The sequence below is a fragment of the Heloderma suspectum genome, chromosome 1, assembly GCF_057233095.1.
Source record: "Heloderma suspectum isolate Gila_16-S chromosome 1, 16-S_ref, whole genome shotgun sequence".
Taxonomy (NCBI): Eukaryota; Metazoa; Chordata; class Lepidosauria; order Squamata; family Helodermatidae; genus Heloderma; species Heloderma suspectum.
Genome location: NC_139458.1, coordinates 194,599,773 through 194,619,244, shown reverse-complemented (window position 1 = coordinate 194,619,244; position 19,472 = coordinate 194,599,773). Strand labels below are relative to the sequence as shown.

The 19,472-nt window shown below is 47.0% G+C and overlaps 1 protein-coding gene across 2 annotated transcripts in view; it reads left to right on the top strand.

Moving 5' to 3' along the window:
- The first annotated feature begins 891 nt into the window (after nt 1-891).
- Nucleotides 892-19,472, top strand: part of FRZB (frizzled related protein) — a 57,695-nt gene continuing 39,114 nt past the window's right edge. For both annotated transcript variants that reach the window (XM_084815311.1, XM_084815301.1), the window contains exon 1: nt 892-2,349. In XM_084815311.1, the coding sequence (XP_084671437.1) occupies nt 1,872-2,349 (478 nt within the window). In that variant the 5' untranslated portion in view covers nt 892-1,871. The remainder of the gene's footprint in view (nt 2,350-19,472) is intronic.

Genomic DNA, 19,472 nt, shown 5'->3' with positions numbered 1-19,472 from the left:
TCAGGATAACACTTGATGCATCCCATGAAGTACACTGTCATCCATGAAAGCTCATGTGCCATAGCATTTCAGGTGCCACAAGATTTTGTTGCATGTGTGTGTGTGTATAATGTGTAATGCACACATATACATACACATACACACTCCCAACTTTTGTCTCCAAGTCAAATCAATGAACACTGTATGCTCTTGGAATGGAAAAGTGCAGAGTATCCATTTTCTCTCAGAATCATCATCTGAGAGAAAGAACTGGGCAAAACACAAAGGCAAACCTCAAGGATGGAGACCAAAGGTGATTTCCTGTTGTGTGTGTTGCTTCCCCCCCCCCTTCTGCTGCCTTCCTAGGCTTTTAGTTTCCAACTTCTACTCCACCTCAGTGTGTGTATCTGCCCTGGAACAGGACTCGGGTGCCTCCATAGGTCACTTCATTTTCTGCCATGCCCTGAAAAGGAGATTAGTGGGAAGCAAAAGGGGGGCTTGGAAGGGGGGGGGATGAGAGAGAGAGAGAGAGAGAGAGACGGGGAGAGAGTGGATGATGGCGGTGATGGTGAGAGAGAATCTGCTTTCTATTTTCTCCTGTAGATTAAATGCATCTGGATCCCTGTGGAAAGAGCGTCCTTTGGCCACTGTGGTGCAAGTTTTCCCAGAGATATTTCTATGGGGGAAGGGAGAGAGCGAGAGCGCCAGCACAATGAAAAAGGCTTCTCTCCCTGCAGAGAGGGGCTGCCGTTTTTAGACAGAGAGCGCCTATAAGAAACTTTTGTTGTTGGGAGAAAGAAAAGGGGGGGGAGGAGGGAAGGGAAGGAAGGAAGGAAACTCAAAAAGAACTGCTTAAGCAGAAAGGAGACGGATGATGGGAACGAGACGAACACCTCCAGTTTTCTTACTTGCGGTATTTATGGAAGAAGAGCGAGCGACAGAGAGCATGTTTCTTACAATAAATAATAACCCAGCTGATTCTTTACCCCTGTCTTTTAATTTATGCCTTTTAAATGGTGTGAGTGTCCTGTCCGCCACCTCGGAGTTCCAAGACACTTTACAATGATTACCCTTGTTTGGTTTTTTAAAAATGCAGATCCAGAAGCTATAAAGAAAGAGTGTGTGTGTGGGGGGGGGAAGAGTGGAGAGAAAGACTGCAACTTTCCAGAGGGATAAACAGCAGGGGCATGGCTGGTTACAAACAGCCTTAAACCGATGGAAGTTTATGCAGCCTCAGGTCATCTCGTTCGTCTCCCTTCCCCCCCGCACCCGTCCGTCCGTCCGCCCGCCCCACACCCCGCCACCCCTTGTCTTTCCTCCCTTAGAAATGAAAAGCAGGGGAGGGAACAGAGGGGGATAAGGAGAGCTGCAGCTCTCGGAGGAGGAGGAGCCGGGGCTCTGTGGCCAGGAGGTGGGAAAGTGGAAAAGGAGCTGGATCTGGCCACACAGAAGCGAAGCCGGTCTTGTCCGTCCAGCCGGCGGCAACAGCAGACCCGGAGAGATCTCGGAGCAGCGCGATTCCGCCCCCCCCCCCCAGAAACTTCCTCTTTCTTGACCGCCCCCTCCCCGCCCCCACGGCATAACCCTTCTCCAAACTTCCCAAGCGCCGCTCCCGCAGCAGGCTCCTTTCTGGGGGCGCTCCCCAGGTTGCCTTCCTCGGCTAAGTCCGGTCCAGGTCGCGATCCGATCTCTCCCGGGAGCCGAGTCCGCCCGCCCCTCCCGGGCCGTTTTCGCGGATCGCCGCCGCCGCCTGCGCAGGATTCGCCCGAGAGCGCGGCCCTCGGGGAGCCCCGGAGCGGCAGCCGCAGGAGGAACCCCGAGAAGCCGCTCCGCACAGCGGGACAAGGAAGAGCGCGCGGCGCGGCGCGGCCGCTCGCCCCCGAGGGGAGTGGATGTCGCGGCGGGGCGCCGGGGCGATGGTGCCGCCCGCCCTCCTGGTGGCCCTGGCCGCCGGGCTGCTGGCGAGCTGGGCGCCGCCGGCGCAGGGCGCGGCGTGCGAGCCGGTGCGCATCCCGCTCTGCAAGTCGCTGCCCTGGAACATGACCAAGATGCCCAACCACCTGCACCACAGCACGCAGGCCAACGCCATCCTGGCCATGGAGCAGTTCGAGGGGCTGCTGGGCGTCCACTGCAGCGCCGACCTGCTCTTCTTCCTGTGCGCCATGTACGCGCCCATCTGCACCATCGACTTCCAGCACGAGCCCATCAAGCCCTGCAAGTCCGTGTGCGAGCGGGCCCGAGCCGGCTGCGAGCCCGTCCTCCTCAAGTACGGCCACGCCTGGCCCGAGAGCCTGGCCTGCGACGAGCTGCCCGTCTACGACCGAGGCGTGTGCATCTCCCCGGAGGCCATCGTCACTGCCGAGGGATCCGGTGAGTTCCCGCCGCCGCCTTCTATTTCCGCCCCCCCCCGCCGCCCCCATGCGACTGGTCTCAGCACCCGCCCCGCAGGATCTCTGCACACACCCTCCCCCATCTGAAATCAAGCCAGCCTCCCTCAGCCAGGCGGCCTCCGCACTACAACTCCCGTCATCCCCAACCGGCCGGGGATGATGGGAGTCGTGGTGCAAGGCGTACGGAGGACACCTTGTTGTGGAAGTCTCCTCTAAGCCTTCTGGCGCTCCCCGTTCCTCCATATCCCTAAGCATCCCTTTCCCCTAAGTCCTCCCCATAGATGAACCTTCCGTCAGCTAAAGAACCTTTGCCCTCAGCCTTCTCTGGCCTCTTCAAACTCCAGCTTGAATTTCTGAGTCTCTCCTGTCCTGCGCACGCGCGCGCGCGCGCGCGCGCGCACACACACACACACACACACACGCAGTGGTTCCCTTCTCTCTGCAATTAACCATCGCTTTACTTCATTGCAAAGTAAATGCCTACAAACCTTTCTGCCTCCCAAGTCATATTTTCCCTGTCCGCCCACAATTTGAACAGCAATCCAACCTTCATTTTGGCAACCCCAACCCAACATTTCTACAGAGCCTGCCAACCTTGCCCACTCCAGATTATTTCTTCCACCCACCCACCCCAGTTAATCTTCTTTGATCCCAGCACTCACCTGATGAGACCAACCACTTTGCCCCATCTTCTGCCTCCTCATCACCCCCCCCCCCCGCATTCCTCCTCCTCTCCGATCCCCTCAAGCCATAACCCTGGGAACCTTCTCATTCTTAGCTGGCTTGGCAGATGGCCACTTATCCGCCTCCTGGTTTTCTGATCACTTCTCTTACCCGATTTTGGGAAGCCACAACTCCAGCTTCTCTGAAGCACACCACACATTCTCATCTGAGATGCCCTGCCTCCTACCCATTCCATAATAGCCACACCCTCTCTGGTCCCAATCCACTGAGAAGCCTGCCAACCTCCTCTAGTCCTCATGCTCTCTTCCAGCTATCTTCTCACCAGAGGTTGTCAGACAAGAAGCAATATTCAAGCGTGTCACCTATTCTTGAAATGTTGAAGGTTTGCGTCCTGTCTGGAGTGGGGCTTCCATTATATTCTGTGCCATATGGGGAAGCCGCCACGTGGGCAAAGGGTCTGGGATTGAGCTGGTTGCTGGAGAATCCCCCCCTGCACCCCCCTGCTGTTATCTCTGATCTCTGACTGGAGATAACAGCAAGGTTTTCTCAAGGGTGCAGGTCTTGTTCTCCAAGCCTTGCCTCCTAGAGGAATCCTGGAAGGAGCAAGTTGGATGGGCAACTTCCCAGGCTGGATTAGGTCTGTGAGCCGGAGGTTGCCCGTCCTTATTCTGTGGAAAGAGCTTCCTGGATCAGACCAGGAGCCCATGTAGACCAGTATCCCATTACCAACACTGGCTAGCCAGAGGTTTCTGGGAAGCCCACAGCAACCTTTTCCTGCTCTTTGGCCTCCAGAACTGGTATTCGGGGGAATTCTGCTTTTCAGCCTGGAAGTTCCATTTGATATTATCCTCCATAAATGTTGCCTAGTCCCATTTTAAAGCTATCTAATCCCATGATCATCACCAGTTTGTGGCGATGCCAGAAAGAATGCATGTGCTGTGTGAAGAAGCACTTTCTTTTGTCTGTCCTGACTCTTCAGCCAATCAGTTTCATTGGATAACTTTGGGTTCTAGTATTATGGGAGAGAGAGACAAATATTTTTCCTATTTTCTCCACACTATTAATAAAGCTGTGTATATTATTATAAGGCTGAAATCCTTTAGCCTAGCCTTCCTCAAACTGGTGCTCTCCAGATGTGCTGGGCTACAATTTCCATCACCCCCAACACCTAGTCCAACACCTCTGGAGGACACCAGTTTGAGGAAGGCCATGTTAACCCTTCTGCACTGGGAAAGGGGCTCTGACCCTTTGATCATTTTGGTTAGCATTTGTTTGCATGTTGTCCAGCTCTGTGAGGTCCTTTTTGAGTTTATATACTGCCAAACAATGGATGTTCCTTAACATAATGTACACCTGGTTCACTGACTGTAGTAAACCTGGACCCACTTTGAATCTTATAAATCCCAAAGCCTGGTGGCCCCTTGACATTCCTTTTTCATTATATTACATGTACCTTGCTTATATTCCTTGCAGCCTGCCTCTAAGATCTAGGGTGCTTCCAGACAGAGGGGTCCTAGCACTAATAGTCAGGTGGCATTATGCAGCTATCCCATCTATTTTTCCCTTAACATATTTTCCACGGTAAGAAAAAAGACGGGAGAAGCAGTGAGAAAACACAGGACGGTGATGAATGGAAGATGGCATTGTCTGGACCCCCTGTAAAAATCTTTGAATGGGGTGAGGCAATGGAACAATAAAAGCCTCGTCTGGAAGCACCCCTGGTCTACACAGCTTGGAGATCGTATACCTCAGAGGTGGGCAGCTTCAGGCTTGTGGGATTTACTTTGTGTTTTTACTAGAATCCCCAGATCCACTAACTGGAGCCAGGAACAAAAGACAACTTCAGAAAAAAGAATCCTGAGCCTAGGAATTCGTTTTGAGTACTAGAACTGAACTCTCACACAAAAATCCACTCCTAGTCACACACACATGAAACGGTTCTTCAGTTCAGCAGTAGAACGACCGGGCAGGGGAAGTCATTTTGTTGTTGCCATTTTTAAACAATTGGGAGTCAAAAATCCTTACCACTCTTTTTCAAATCAAGAAGAGATCTACCAGTAGATTCTGCTGTAACTCCTGCTCACCCCTGGATAATACAAAAGCAAATGAACATCCCTTCACATAGAAAACTAGATGCCAAGAATAAAGGTTTTAGCCATTACATGCAAATTTTCTACCTACAGGTTTGTTTATTTTTAACTTTGGGGGGGAACATCACCAAACACAGTCCAAAGTGGTTGTGTCCAAGAACTGTGGACTAGTTCCTAAGTCACACCATATTCTGCGTGTTCCACTCCCACCTAGCACTTTCCTCAAATCCCTTTGTAAACTCAATGGAGGTCGGGAAATCGTTGATGATCTAAGCTCAGAGACGGCTCGATAGTGCTTGTGACTCAAAACAGAATTGTACGTTGAATCCAAAGGTGGCTTTTTAGAACCAATTATTAACCTACCATTTAGAGGGCTGAACAAATGCATGAAACCCATCAGCTTCCCTGCAACCCTCTTCGGAAATAGAAAGCATCTTGGTGAGGAAGCAATGTGAAGATGAAAAGTGGTGGTGGCAGGCAGAGAAAGGGTCAAGCCCCCTTCCCGCCCCTTCACTGCTTTTCTGGTCTCTGGTCTTTTATCTCACCAGAACTGTTGTTGTTACTGTTAAAAGAAAAAAGGGGTTTTATTGGGGATGAATTACACACATTTCTTGTAACATCTAGTCTGACCCTCAATTAAGAATTTTAAAATCCTGGATTTTTTCCTTAGTGTGTCACTGTTTCTAGCCTCTGCCTAGTGCCAACAGCATGAAACCCCATCCCCGTGTAATATATTGGGTGAGGAATGTAGCCTACTGCAGGGGACATTGTATCTTTTTTTAATCAGACAAAAAAGATCAAAGCAGTGCTGGAGAAGGGAAGCTCATTTGAAGAAAGAAACAAAGAAATAAAACAGGACAAATATTAAAGAAATGGTGGGACATTGCTGCAGAGGGCTGGGCTAGCTGGTATTTTGTGGGAAGGGAAGTTGTGTTGCTTATAATAAGCAGTGATGTTATGGGCACTAATAGATACATGTTAGACTCATGCAGCTTCTCACACTTAGAGACAGTGTGGTGTAGTAGTTACAGAGTTGAACTAAGGCTGGGGAAATCCAGGTTCAAATCCCCATTCAGACATGAAGCTCACTGGGTGACCTTTGGCCAGTCACGATTGCTCAGGCTAACCTACCTGTCAGGGTCACTGTGAGAATAAAATGAAGTGTGGGATGACAACCCATGTACACTGCCTTGGAAGAATATTTGGGATATAAATGTTATAAACAAGTAAAATAAAATACATTTCAGTATTGCAGTTGATATGCTAGTTCTGGGAGTGAGGGTGGTGGTGGGGGAACCATGGTTTCCCATTCATAACAGCTCAATGTTTGAATTCTGGGGAAATCATGTAATTTCCCTGCAACGGAAGTCCTAACCTGAAAAAGGATGTAAGAAACAATGTCCAGTTATTTGCTGAGAAAAATCATCTAGAAAAGTACCTAACTTCCCTCTTCCCATCACTACCACTTAAATCTCAGTGCCTTTATTTCTTACTAGCACTATGTGGCTTGGGGCAGAGGCACCCTTTATGTGGTCCAGAGGCAGGGCTGTGACCCAGGGAAGAAGCCAATTCCTTCAGGCAATGAAATATTCCTTCCTTGCTCAGTGGCTGTGATGCCACTGCCACCGTAGCAGGAATGGGCAAGTAGGGTGGTTTTCCTATGGCACAGTAGTAGTGAGGGAACCAACAAGAGTTCTCACTCCCCTCTGTTTTCCCACAGCAGAGCTTATCATAAGAGCTCAGCATCCTATGTAATTCCCCTACTGCAGCCAACCCAGCTTATGCCCTCCAGATGTTTTGGACTGTAGCTCTTGTTGTCCCCAGCAGGTATAGTTGGTGGCCACTTTAGCTGGGGATAATGGAAGTTGATAGAGGCAGTAGGACAGCTTTCCCCAACCTACTGCCTTCCAGGTATGTTGGGGCAGTATCCAATACTGCCACTCAGCCTCCACCGTTGTAATCCAAAACGAGTGGAAACGCTCATTTCCAAAAGGGCACAGATCTGCAGAATTCACAGAAGGGAACTCGCAGTACCCGCCACTTGCACAATGGGGAATTTGCGGTTGCAAAATTAACTCTGGAAATGAGCGCAAATGCCCGTTTCTGGAATGGGACTTGTCAGCAGAGCTCCCTTCTGTGAATTCTGCAGATCTGTGCCCTTTTTGAAATGAGCGTTTCCACTCGTTTTGGATTATATCAGGAATCGCTAGGTTCCCATTGCGGTAGGTCCTGCTAGTGCGTGGTATTGGATACTGCCCTTGGACTACAACTCCCATCATCCCCCAGCCAGCATGGTCATGTTGTCTCTAACCAAGGAACAATAAAGAGGTAGATTAGGTCTCTCTCCTTGCTTTTTCTTTGGTCCTTAAACTGACCCTTCAAGTGAGCATTTCCTCCCCAGATGCCAGGAGGATGGCACCAGAAAGACATTGTGAGCATATATATATCTAAAAGGAATGTTTTTGGCACCTAGTGGAGAAAGGTAGCTGTTGGCCAGTTTGAGTCCCTCTTCAGATATTTAGATTAGACTCCTAGGGGATTGGAAGGGCAATTCGGGACCAGGCAATTGTATACCACATTGGTTCTAGCTGTCTCAAAAATGATCATGGTTATAACATACTTGGAATGTCAAGTGAAGGAGTGCAGAGTCAGCTTTGGTTGGAAATTCCATTTGGCAAAGGGAAATTCCATTTGGCAATTCCGTTTTAATGCGGGGGGGGGTATCCCCTTGAGGAGCCCACTCACAGAGTGATAAGGTCACCATGGGGGCAAACATTTTTCTTTGGCTACTGCCCCTGCATGTTGAAATGTTTATCATGGTGAAGGAAGTTTCCAGCAACCAGGCTATCCTGAGTCTTGTGATAGCCTGGTTGGTGAACAGGACTAGCGTGGGTTTTCGGGAAAGTACTGTTTGATGGGGCTCCTTCTGTGTTGGTGGGCTCCCAGCTGCAGGCTTACTTGGTGGCAGAAGTGGCAGATGGCCATTAAAATTACCCTGGAGTGACACAATAGATGGTTGCTTGCCACCATAGGGTCAGCCCACAACCGTGGTCCATAATGGGTGTCTGCACCAGTCTGCCCTGTCTCCTTGGAGGCTTGATACTTTTGGTTTGTTGGTTCTTTTTCACCTGCCAAGTCTGTAAACTGTCTTTTGATTTAAAAAACAGTTTGCTGATTCAGCAGGGAGCTGAGCCCTACAGGGCTAAAATGTGGAGGGGGATGTAAGCCCCGCTCCCAGCATCCCCGTGCACCTGGCTTCTGTGTAGATCTTCACACGTTGAGCATGGAGGTCTGAAGAGGGCTTTGTATGCGCATTCAGCTGAACATGCTTACAAAGTTCCCATGATCAGAAAACCTGATAAGGCAGGGTTGGCAATTGCAGGAACTCTTTAAATACATTCAGACGAATGCACATACAAAGCCCTCTTCAGACCTCCATACTCAACGTGTGAAGGTCTAACTGGGTACCAGGCATGTGGGGTTGCTGGCGGCAGGTCTTACATGAGCCCCCATGTCCTTTTCCACACTTTACTCCTACATGTGAGCAGGTGAAGGCCTGCATAGGGCTAAGGAAGGTGCTGAATTAGGAAATGTACCAGACACCTCACCCTCTGGTTCATATGTGGATCTTTCAAAAACAAGGCCCTGATCTAAGGTTCAAAGGCGTGGCACAGGGGCATACACACAAATGGACACACAAAGACATTATATTGGCTGAATGGTGGAGATAGTTGTATTCTGGCAGGTTTTTGCCTGCCAAGAGTTTGCTTTGTTTAAAGGTTGCTTTATCTCTAGGCTCTCTCTCTGGTTTTGGTTTAAATGTATTGTGGATTGAAATTTTTGTGAGCTCCTTTGAGTGATGCCCAAGCACTAGAAAGGTGGGATATGAAGTTCTATAGAACTAGATATAAAAACATGGTCAGGCAATGAAAGGGAATAGTATATAGATCAGGATGGGCGACCTGTGGCCCTCAGCCTAATTTCAAAAGCCTTCTGCATGTGATCATTTCAAACCTTGGGCAAAAGCAACCTGTCCTTTTCATGGCAGTCTGCTTTGTAGAAAGAGGGAAAGGGAGAAACAGGGTGGCAGAAAGAGAGAGAAGAGAAAGATGGCAGGAAGAGGAAGAGAAAAAGGGTGACCCCCCTATTTTTGGCTCTGCCCATTACTGGCTTCTGGCCTACTCACTGCTGACAGGGTGTTATTGCACTCATGTCCTCTTTATGGGCTTCCGACAGGCTGCTTGACCACTGCGTGAACAGAATGCCGGACTAATTAGGCCTTTGGTCTGATCCTTTGTATGTCCTTATAACATGTGGACCCTGACATGAGGGCATGTGTCCCTCGACACAAAGCGTGTTGCTCACCCCTGGTATAGATGGAGGAGTTTAAAAAGGAAAAGGCGTGCATTACGGTTTGTTTGTATATGTTCTTCTATAACTGCTCTTTCACACCTTCATGATGGTAGACCATTCTCTGCTCTCTGAACTTGTATATGCCACTTGGCTCCATGTTAGTTTGTTCTCGTGTAGCTTAGATCGATGTCTGGCACTGTTGGATCCTGACCCATTTAAAACGTCAGTCATGGCCTTTGTGTTGAAACGTCTGTTGCCTCTCTGCCTTCATCTCAGCTCAACAGCTCAGTTCAGGCCATCTCCCTCCTTGGGGCTCCTTCCAGCTTCTGGTTCTCTCCTCCTTGCCTTGTATTTTGACATCTGCTTTTCAAGCTCCAGCCGTTCTGAATCGAACTCCCCAGCCCTGTCTATAGACAGAGCGCAGACTGTTGTTGCAGCTGCGTCGGGGGTCGAAACCTGCTGGGAAGGTTTCAGTGCAAGTAGTTTCGAGTGCCCGGAACGAGGAGGGAGCCTTGTGAATGTCTTATATTGAAGGGTTTGCAAACGCCTTCCTCCGTAGCACGGAGGCGTTTTCCAGAGCACCCGAAGAACAGATCCACACTCACACCAGGCTTGGCAAAGGCTGCAGCCATTTAAAAGCAGTTGCATTCAAACCCGAAGAAGAAGAAGTCATTTTCTGTCAAATTGCCCCAAAGTTACCTATTACCAAGGACCACAAGCAGCACAATAGTTTCATTGAATGGTTCCAGCGTGAAATCCATGAAGGCTTTCTTTCACTGAATGGGAACATGATGACATTCTAAATTCTGAGTTTCAAAAAAAAAATTTTTTTAAACAAACACTCCAGCCACTATGCTGAAGCCATCTGCCCCCGGCCTCCCCCCCGCACCTTCCAAGGAATATAAATTCACCTTCTAAAAGTAGAATAAGACATTTCTATTCTACTGAGTTACTCATTTGAAAACTGGATATAGTTTCTGGGCTTGAGAATTCTTGTCTTTGTGCCAAGATGAAGTAGAGTGGGAGCGAGGGCAACATTTGCAGGAGGAGGTCGCCATGCGTTGGCACTTTTGACCACAGGTCTTGGCCAACCTGGTGGGCTTAACCAGTGTGTCATGAGGTGTAGGCAGAATTGGTGGGGGAGCAAAGAGTGATGCTGGATGGAGCAGCAGCCTTGGGAACGTGTTTCTTGGTTTCGGCATGCGCTGCTATGCTGTAGGGGGAAAGGAGTGGAGAAAAATCAGCCTAACTGCAATACAGCTTAGCTTGTGATAACAGCTACCATAGAATTAGTTAAAGGGATTCTGGGGAGGGCAGTAGTTGTAGAGTGCCTGCTTTGCATGCGAAAGGTCCCAGGTTCAGTCTCTCCGGCATCTCCAGGTACGGCTGGTGGAGAGCTGGAGTGAGGAGACCCTACCTAGCTAGATGGGCCAATGGTCTGACCTGGTATAAGACAGTTTCCTGTGTTTCTGTGCAGTGGCTGTCATTAGTCATGACTAACCCAAGTCACATTCATTTCAATGGGTACAGTCTAAGTAGGACTTATCTTGGATTTTACCCATTTTGTCCTACAATTTCCATCTGCCTTAGCTAGCATAGCCAATGGTCTGATGGATAATGGGAGTTGGAGGCCAAAACATCTGGAGGACCACAAGTTGCCCACCCCTGAAGTAGAGCAAGTGAGTCATGTTTTAAAAACATTTTTAAAATATTAGTTTCTTTTTGCCCATGATCTCTGTCTGGCATCTAATGCTTTTCTAAACTCTTAAAGTGCAATCCTATACATGTCTACTCAGAAGCAAGCCCACTGAGTTCAATGGGACATACTCTCAGATAAGTGTGAGTAGGACTGCAGCCTTCCTTCTGGTAATGTTAGTGAAGTCAGTCACCAAATGGCTGCAAAAATATAAAACATGATTTCTGGATCCTTCCTCTTACTATTGCTGTACTAACATCCTGGTCCTATATGTGTCTACTCAGAAGTAACCCCCATTGAGTTCAGTGGTAACTACCAACAAGAAATAAACATGAAGCTAGACAGAAGCAGTGTCAGACTTTTACAAACCCCCCATCTCAATTAGGAGTTCCGTTTTATCTCAGTTCGTTGCAGTTGTGCTTTTTCTTTTTGGATGGATGGGCCTCTTAACAAGGCGTTTTTTATATTGTTTTTAAAGAAGGTGTAGTTCAGGGGTTGGCAACTTGCAGCCTACCATTCCCATCAGCCGTAGCCAGCATAGGGGTCGTGGGAAATGTAGGCCAAAACAAGTTGTCCACCCATAGTGTAGTTTGTCCACAGTCCATTTGTCTTGTCTGAGCCTTGAGAATTAGCTTGACTTGTTTGATCTTGAGGGAGTACCTCTATAAGATCTATATCAGTTTTGCTTACTGTTGTCTGTATTCAATGGACCCATTTGTGATGGCAAGTTTGCAACATCTTATGAATAATTGGCAGTCCAGTATGTTCCATGGAATGCTTGCTCAAAGTTTGCTGCTCCCAGCAGTGCAAAAGACTGCATGCATTGCTTAAAGTTTTAAGTTTGACACCAACGCTTCAGGAAGAACTTATGTGTTAAGGGGTGGTAGTTCTAAAAGAAGACATGACTGCTCCAAATAGGGAACAATTGCATTCTAAGTTTCATAGCCTTGGTGTATTGTTATCTCTATGTTATTTATCGTTCCCCCCCAAAATTAAGTGAAGTTCAAAAGCTTGTATTGTTTTTCTTTGACAATAAGCGTTGGCCATACAGGTCAAGCCTTGCTTTAGATCAGGGGTGTTGAACCTTTTTCAGCCTGACGGCTGAATTCCATTTCAGAGAAGCTCTCAGGGGCCGCATTCCAGTGGTGGGCAGGGCCGAAGGCAAAAGGGTGGGGCCAAAAATACCAGCATATTTAGCTTAAAGGTTTTACTGCCGGTAACCAGGCTTTAGGAGAGGCATTTCAAACATTTAGATTTGGGGTACGGGGAGGGAAATGCACAAAAGCCTCCCAGCCAAATGATCAGTGGTTGGGAGAAAGGGGGTGGGGGCAGAGAAGGGAGTGTGGCCAGGGCCAGAGTGGGATCCCAGGTGGGCTGGATTTGACCTGAGGTTAAACACCCCTGCTTTAGATTAAAGGGGTGGGGCCAAAGACAGAGGGGTGTGGTTTGAGGTGTGGCCATGGGCTCCACTGATACCCTGCTGCCCAAGGGCCCACAAAACCCTGGAGTTGGCCTACTTAGGACCATTGGAAAGAACACACAATATCAAGGTAAAGGGTCTGGCTGGGGCCTTATTTTGAAGACAGGAACCACTGTAGCCTTCTTGTTCCATACTCAGTGGTTCAGGGTTAACAAAGAGCATGTAGAGAGTTAAAAGCCCCATGAGCGTACCTTCCCTAGAGTCCAAAATTTATCTCAGGAACCCCGCAGAAGATAGGTTTGTGAAATAAATTTACTGAAGCCACCAAGCTAGTTAGTGCGTGATCCAGGACAAGGAGTTACAGAGCCCCTTGGCTGGAGAACCATCAGACCCCATTTTCTCAGCCGCAAACAACTAATGTACAGGTATTCATAATGTAGAAAGTTGCCCAGTTGAAAATATATTTGGTGAACTGGACTTCTTCAATACAAACAAATGATTTCTTTTTTGTTAACACTTTTGGTAAAACTCAGTGCTTTAGGGTTGTGTTGAGTTGCATTTCAGTCTTAGGTGTTTGCTCCAAAAATTTTATTTTATTTATTTAAAATATTTCTTTAAAACATGTCTGTCTCCGGCCTGTGGCATGACATCCCTGCTGTGTATTCTTATGGCTGGCCATTCTATTTACCAGATATCTATTCCTAATTTGTTATTTGCTGCCCTGGCATACTTTAGGATTAGGCATTTGGATTCTGGAAGTGGAAGCCTTGGAAATTCACAGAAAAATGTTTGTCTATAGTGCCTTCAGTCTGTGGAACTTAACTTCAGGACTCTCATTGGTTGCCACCAGAATGTGGTTTCCCAAGCCCTCTGTCTTAGAACCATCCAGAACTACCCCTTCTTGCTCGTCCTTGATACTCCACTATGTACAGCTTGCCATTCCTGACAGCCTTTTGATACATTATGCAGAATGAGATGACAGAATGATGTGGCAGAATTCTGAATCATTCCATTTCAGGCAGAAGGGAATTGCACATTTTAAAAAAGACACTTCCTGCATATATTAAACCAGCACATCAGAGAAAGGGCTTTAATATAGTCTTCTGCTTGATGTGCTAGCGTCAAGTATATGCAGGGAGTTTTTAAAAGATGAAAAGAAATAGTAAAAAAAAAAAAAAAATCGCCACTTGAAGTTTGAAGTGGTACAGCCCAAATTGTACCATGGCCTTCTGGTGGAACATTACTCAGAAAATCTCCTGGACATCCCAATGCCTCTTTGGCCTCAGGTCAAGCGTGATGAATTCATATCCCCTTCGTCAAATGGGTTTAGAGAAAGCTTTCAATCTGGTGAAGCTGTTGCACTTTTTTGTTTTTGCATGCACAACATTAACATAGTTAATGCCCTGGGTGCTGGTCTGTTAACTTTTTTTTCAAGTGTTCTGCAAAGTACAACATTTTGGTAAAACTGCAAGGTGTCTACTTTACAAAGAGCTGTACAATCAGCAAATGTTCTAACACGTGCAGAATGCAGCAGCTCGGCTGTTGTCGGGAGCTGCCCCTTTTCAGCATGCAACTCCTTTGCTGAGGGAACTGCACTGGCTGCCTATTTGATACTGGGCCAGTTTTCAGGTTGTAGTGCTAGTGTACAAAGCCCTAAACAACTTGGGACCAGAATACCTGAGAGAGCACCTTCTTCCTTACCAACCTGCCCAGTCACTAAAGGTCATCAGATGGCATGCTCCTGGTGGACCCGTGGACCTGTGGCCTGACTGGAGTCCACCCAGAGAAGAGCCTCCAGTGTGGTGACCCCCTTTCTTTGGAATTCCCTGCCACTGGAGATCAAGCAGGCACCAACGCTGTGCTGGCTCCAGCGCCTCCTGAAAACAGTTCTGTTCCAGGAAGCGTTCCTTAACTGACCATCCGCGTTTTTTATTGGTACTCTGTTTTTAAAAGAACAGTTTTAATATGGTGTTTTAATTCTTTTTATCTTTTTATCATTTTAGCTTTTGTGTTCATCACTCCAGAATCTGTTTTGGATGTGGAGCAGTATACAAATGTTGTAAATAAACAAACAGATAAATAAAATAACCATCGCATCCCCAAAGAACAGCAAATGCCCTAACATCACATCCACTTAGAACAGCTTTCCCCAATGTGATGACCTCCAGATTTTTAGATGACAACTCCCAGGATTCGTGACCATTGGCTATGCCGGCTGGGGCTGATGGGAGTTGAAATCAAAAACATCTGGAGAACACTCAGGTTGGGAAAGGCTGAGGAGAGTGGCCAGTCTCAAAGGAGGAAGGCTCTTGTGCCTTGTGTAGAAGACAGGATTTTGGCAAGTGTAACTTGTCATGCAGGGGTGAGAATGGCTTTACCTGCATGAAATTGGTTTTCAAATTTACTATTTTATATAGTGATTCTTTCAGGTGCTCAGAGTATTTGATGTTAGAGGTATTGGCCTGGTTCACACATAACAACAACGCATAGTATGTATGGGTTGAGTGTAGGTTGTCATTGAATTCTGGGTTATTGTTGAATCATGGGTTATTGTTACATGTGAACTCTGCACTATAGTTAAACTATGGGCTGTTAATCACGAGTAACCCCAGAGTTCACAACCCAGCCACAAACCATGGGTTCTCTTTCTGGGGTGTTCTTGGTTAACAACCCATAGTTAAACCATAGTGCAGGGTTTGCACATAACAAAAACCTATGATTCAACAACAGCCCATGACTCAACAACAACCCATACTCAACCCATATTCTGGGTTGTTGTTACGTGCAGACCAAGTCACTGTCAACTGAGTAAAGAATGGCAAGTTTACTAAGTATTGGCTTTTTACAACTTTCTGTTTTACTTGAGTTTTTCAGAATTACAATCAAGAAAAAACAAAAAGTTATAACCCTGCCCCATCTCATCCCCCTTGTTGCTCACTCTTTAAAGGCGAAACTTTCAGGGGCGGGCTAGTGCATATAAAAGGTTCACATAAGACGCTTTAGATACACATATAGTTTTGTATTTGTTTAGCTTATCTCAGTTCAGAGGGATAAGTTCCAAATTACCAGCTTTTTTACCAATAAATTGATGTATTAAATACATTTGGATATCACTTTTGGGGGGATACTGAAGGAAGTATAAGATAAGTTGTAATTGAATAAACAAGCATTATCACTCCTCATTGGAAGGCATGGAAATCTTTAAGAATTTCTTTTTATTTATGTTCTGACCTTCCTCCAAGGAACTAATGGCAGCATACATGGTGTCCCACCCCATTTTACTTTCACAACCAGTGGAGGCAGGTGGCTCTGATGTCAGTGGGCTGTGAATCTGCTCTGGGTTTCCGTCAGAACTCTAGAGGAGCTATGCAAGGTTCTTGAGTTCCCAGTCCAAAAGAGACACTACTTTAAATGTGTATCTAGCAGCTGTGTCTTTTTAAAAAAAATCTAGAGTAGGCACAGGGGGCCCTGATCTAGATCTTAAAAACACCCTACCCCCCCATACTAGGTTTCCATTCTGGATTGGGCCTCCTGTGCCTACTCTAGAGTAAAAATGGAGGATGAAAGACATAGCTGCTACACATGCATTTAAATTAATGTCTGTTTTGGCCCCTAGTCCAACAATCTTAACTGCCACTGCCTGTCTTTCTGTTGGAATAGTACATCAGAATCAAAATAGCCTAAAATGTTAATAAAACAGAAGTTTTTCCCTTTATCCACAGCCTCATGGAATAAAATGTGTACCCATCAATTGAACTGATATGTGGTGCAAGCCTAGGCATGTTTACTCATGAGTAAGTCCTACTGTGTTCAACAGGGCTTACTCCCTCGTTAAGTGTCTTTAAGATCTGTCCTGGTTCCTGGTTTGGGAAGGCTCTTGGTCAAGATGGTCTGGGTGGTCTCTCCCCAACTCTGCTCAGTTCCTTCTCCTGCCCATTCACTTGCCCTGCCCCCCAGGCCTAATCCACACCAGCTCCCAGAGGGAGAGGACAAGGCATGCGGAAGTTACTGCCCCTTCTCCTTGCTCCTCTTACTGGTTGCACACTTGGAGAGAGGCTAGGCCAGAATGCTCTAGGGATCAGTAGTGGGCCCCTGCAAGGGTATAGCCCTCAGCAGGTGCCCAGTCATTCCGACCCCAATGTAAGATTGCAGCCTGTAATCCTATCCTTCTCCTTCTTTGGGAGCAACTCCCACTGAACTCAATGAGGCTTAATTCCAAGTGAACATTCATGGGGTTGGTCTCTAAAGCTTGCGGCCCTACATAGAATCATAGAACAGTAGGGTTGGAAGGGGCCTACAAGGCCATCGAGTCCAACCCCCTGCTCAATGCAGGAATCCAAGTCAGAGCATCCCTGACAGATGGCTGTCCAGCCTCGTCTTGAATGCCTCCAGTGTGGGAGAGCCCACCACCTCCCTAGGGAATTGGTTCCATTGTCGTATTGCTCGTAGCAATCCTTACAACAACCCTTCAAGCCAAATCAGTATCTGTTATTACCCCAATATTAAAGTTGTTGCCTAAGGCTCCCTCCTATGAGTTTGCAGCTAAATCAGAGACTCCCTAGCTTGCTATTACTCACCAAAATAAGCTTGACCAAGACTTCTGGTCTACTTTAGTTTGGAGTAACTTTATCCACACTTCCATCTATCATCTATCTAAAATTATTTCTAGGCACCCTTTAAGGTTGGAACCCTCTCAAGGCGGCATACAAGATAATGACCACATAAAATGGATACATTTAAAAAAAAAAATCCCTAAAACATGTTTCAATAAAATCCATAAAAAACAAGATAGCCAGTTAAAATCAATAGAAACAAAAATTCTTATTACATTAGGTCTTTCTCAGCTTGCCTCCAAGGCAGAAGCCAAATATTTCTACCTGGAGAAAGTAGTATGATTATTTCTTTGCTATTTAAAAAACAGGCTTTTTTTCACGAACACCCATGGAATTGGCATTTTCCTCAACCCCCTTCCTCACTTAAAAACAAACAATGAAATGTTATCAAATACATTCATTGTACCTGCATAAAGAATACAACTCAGTGATTCAAAGGTAAGTGAGGGGGAATTGACCTGCTAAATCATTTTCCTTGTTATCTCACTAAAGTTAACTAGGCACCCTTGGGCAGAAGAGAGCACAATGAAATGGAAGTATGGAAAAGCTTTTATGTTCCTTTCTAACTGCAAGCACCCCTTGCTCCATCACAAAGTTTTTGCCACAACACACCGGTATAGTTTTATCTCTAGCCTGGTAAGTCACTGACAGTAAGATCAGTGTTAGTTGCTACATGTGGAATGCAACCCTGTGCATGCTTACTTAGAGGTAAGTCCCACTGTGTTCAATGGGTCTGGCCCCCAGGTAAGCAAGCATAGAATTATAGCCTTAGAGAGCAGTCCTATGATCCCTGGGGAGCGTCACAGGGACCATAGGATTCTTCAGAGTCCCCCCTCCAAGGCTGTAGACACTGCTACGACCTCGGAAGGGGGTCTCAGGTGACTGATTCTCTGCCTGCCCCCTCACAGCCCCTGTAGAAAGAACCATGGGGGCTGCTTTCTGAGGTTGGAAAAGCTGCCTCAGAGGACCTTGGAGAGTGGCGTTCCGGTGGCCAGGATACAAAGAAGAGAGGCCAGGATACAATGTTCCCTATAGCGTCTCCAGCCCCAGCCCTGCCCCCAGCAGTGCAAATACTCTAGATGGGCTCTTTTTCCTCTAGATGGGCTCAGAGGCCTGTCTAGAAGGGGAAAAAGGAGGATGGAGAGGAGGAAATTGCCTCCGTTGCTCTCCTGCCCTGCTGGATACTCGGAAGCCTCCAAAATTGGAGGCTTCTGTCTAATGAGGGCACAATCCCTAAGATTATGCCCTCAATTAATCCAGGCTGTGGATTTAGACCCACTATTAGCCTTTACTACCATGAAACCTTAAACTAGAAAACATGCTAGGGCCCAGTGCATAGGATAAACCAGCCATCGGAAAACACAGAGGACTATGGGTTAAATCCAAGGTTGTGCTAGTGCAGGGGTCCCCAACATATTTTTGGGTCAGAGGATACATTTGGAATTTTGAGAGAATACCATGGGTGCTCTCACAAAATGGCCACCATGATTGGTATGGCTGGTAACAAAACACTCATTTCCCAAAAGGCAAACTGGTGAGCCTAAAAAAAAAAAAAAAGGAACTTGCCCAAGAATCTAACCACACGGCAGAGTTGGAGTCTGAGCTCCAAAATGCAAAAGCACTCTTTTGAACCAAAATAAAGATGGTGCTGGAGGCCCTTTGCTTTGTAGCATGCCACCTTCTATAAATAAATAAGTAAGTAAGTAAGTAAGTCTCAAGGAAAAAAGAGCAATCAAAGGAGCCTGGTGGGTACCAAGGGAAGTGCCCATGGGCACTATGTTGGAGACCCCCAGTGCTAGTCGAAGTGCACTGAGACTACCTCTCTCCTCCTTCCTGCAGCCCTCTGTGCTGCCCAAAAATCTACTCCGGAGGGTTCCCAGGGGGCTGTGAGGAAGGGGAAATTGCCTCCCTCCTGGTTCTGCGGACAGAACTCCTTCCATCACAAGAATGACAACATTGGATACAAGCCTATATCTTTTCTATGAGGATGATTTACAGAAGTTCAGGAAGGACAGGAGCAGAAGTTCAACACTAAAACGTAATTTACTGACTACATGCCCTGAACTGCAGAGCAGACAAATGTGCAAGAACAATGCACAGGAAGCGGCACCACAAAGGCACAAAAGGGGAGGGCTTTGATGTAATACTAAGCCATAGTTTAGTGTTACCTGCATGAGCTGCAGGCTTCCCTGCTCTCCACTTTGCTCCTTGTCTGCTGCAGCTGTGAGGAGGCGATCAGAATTATTT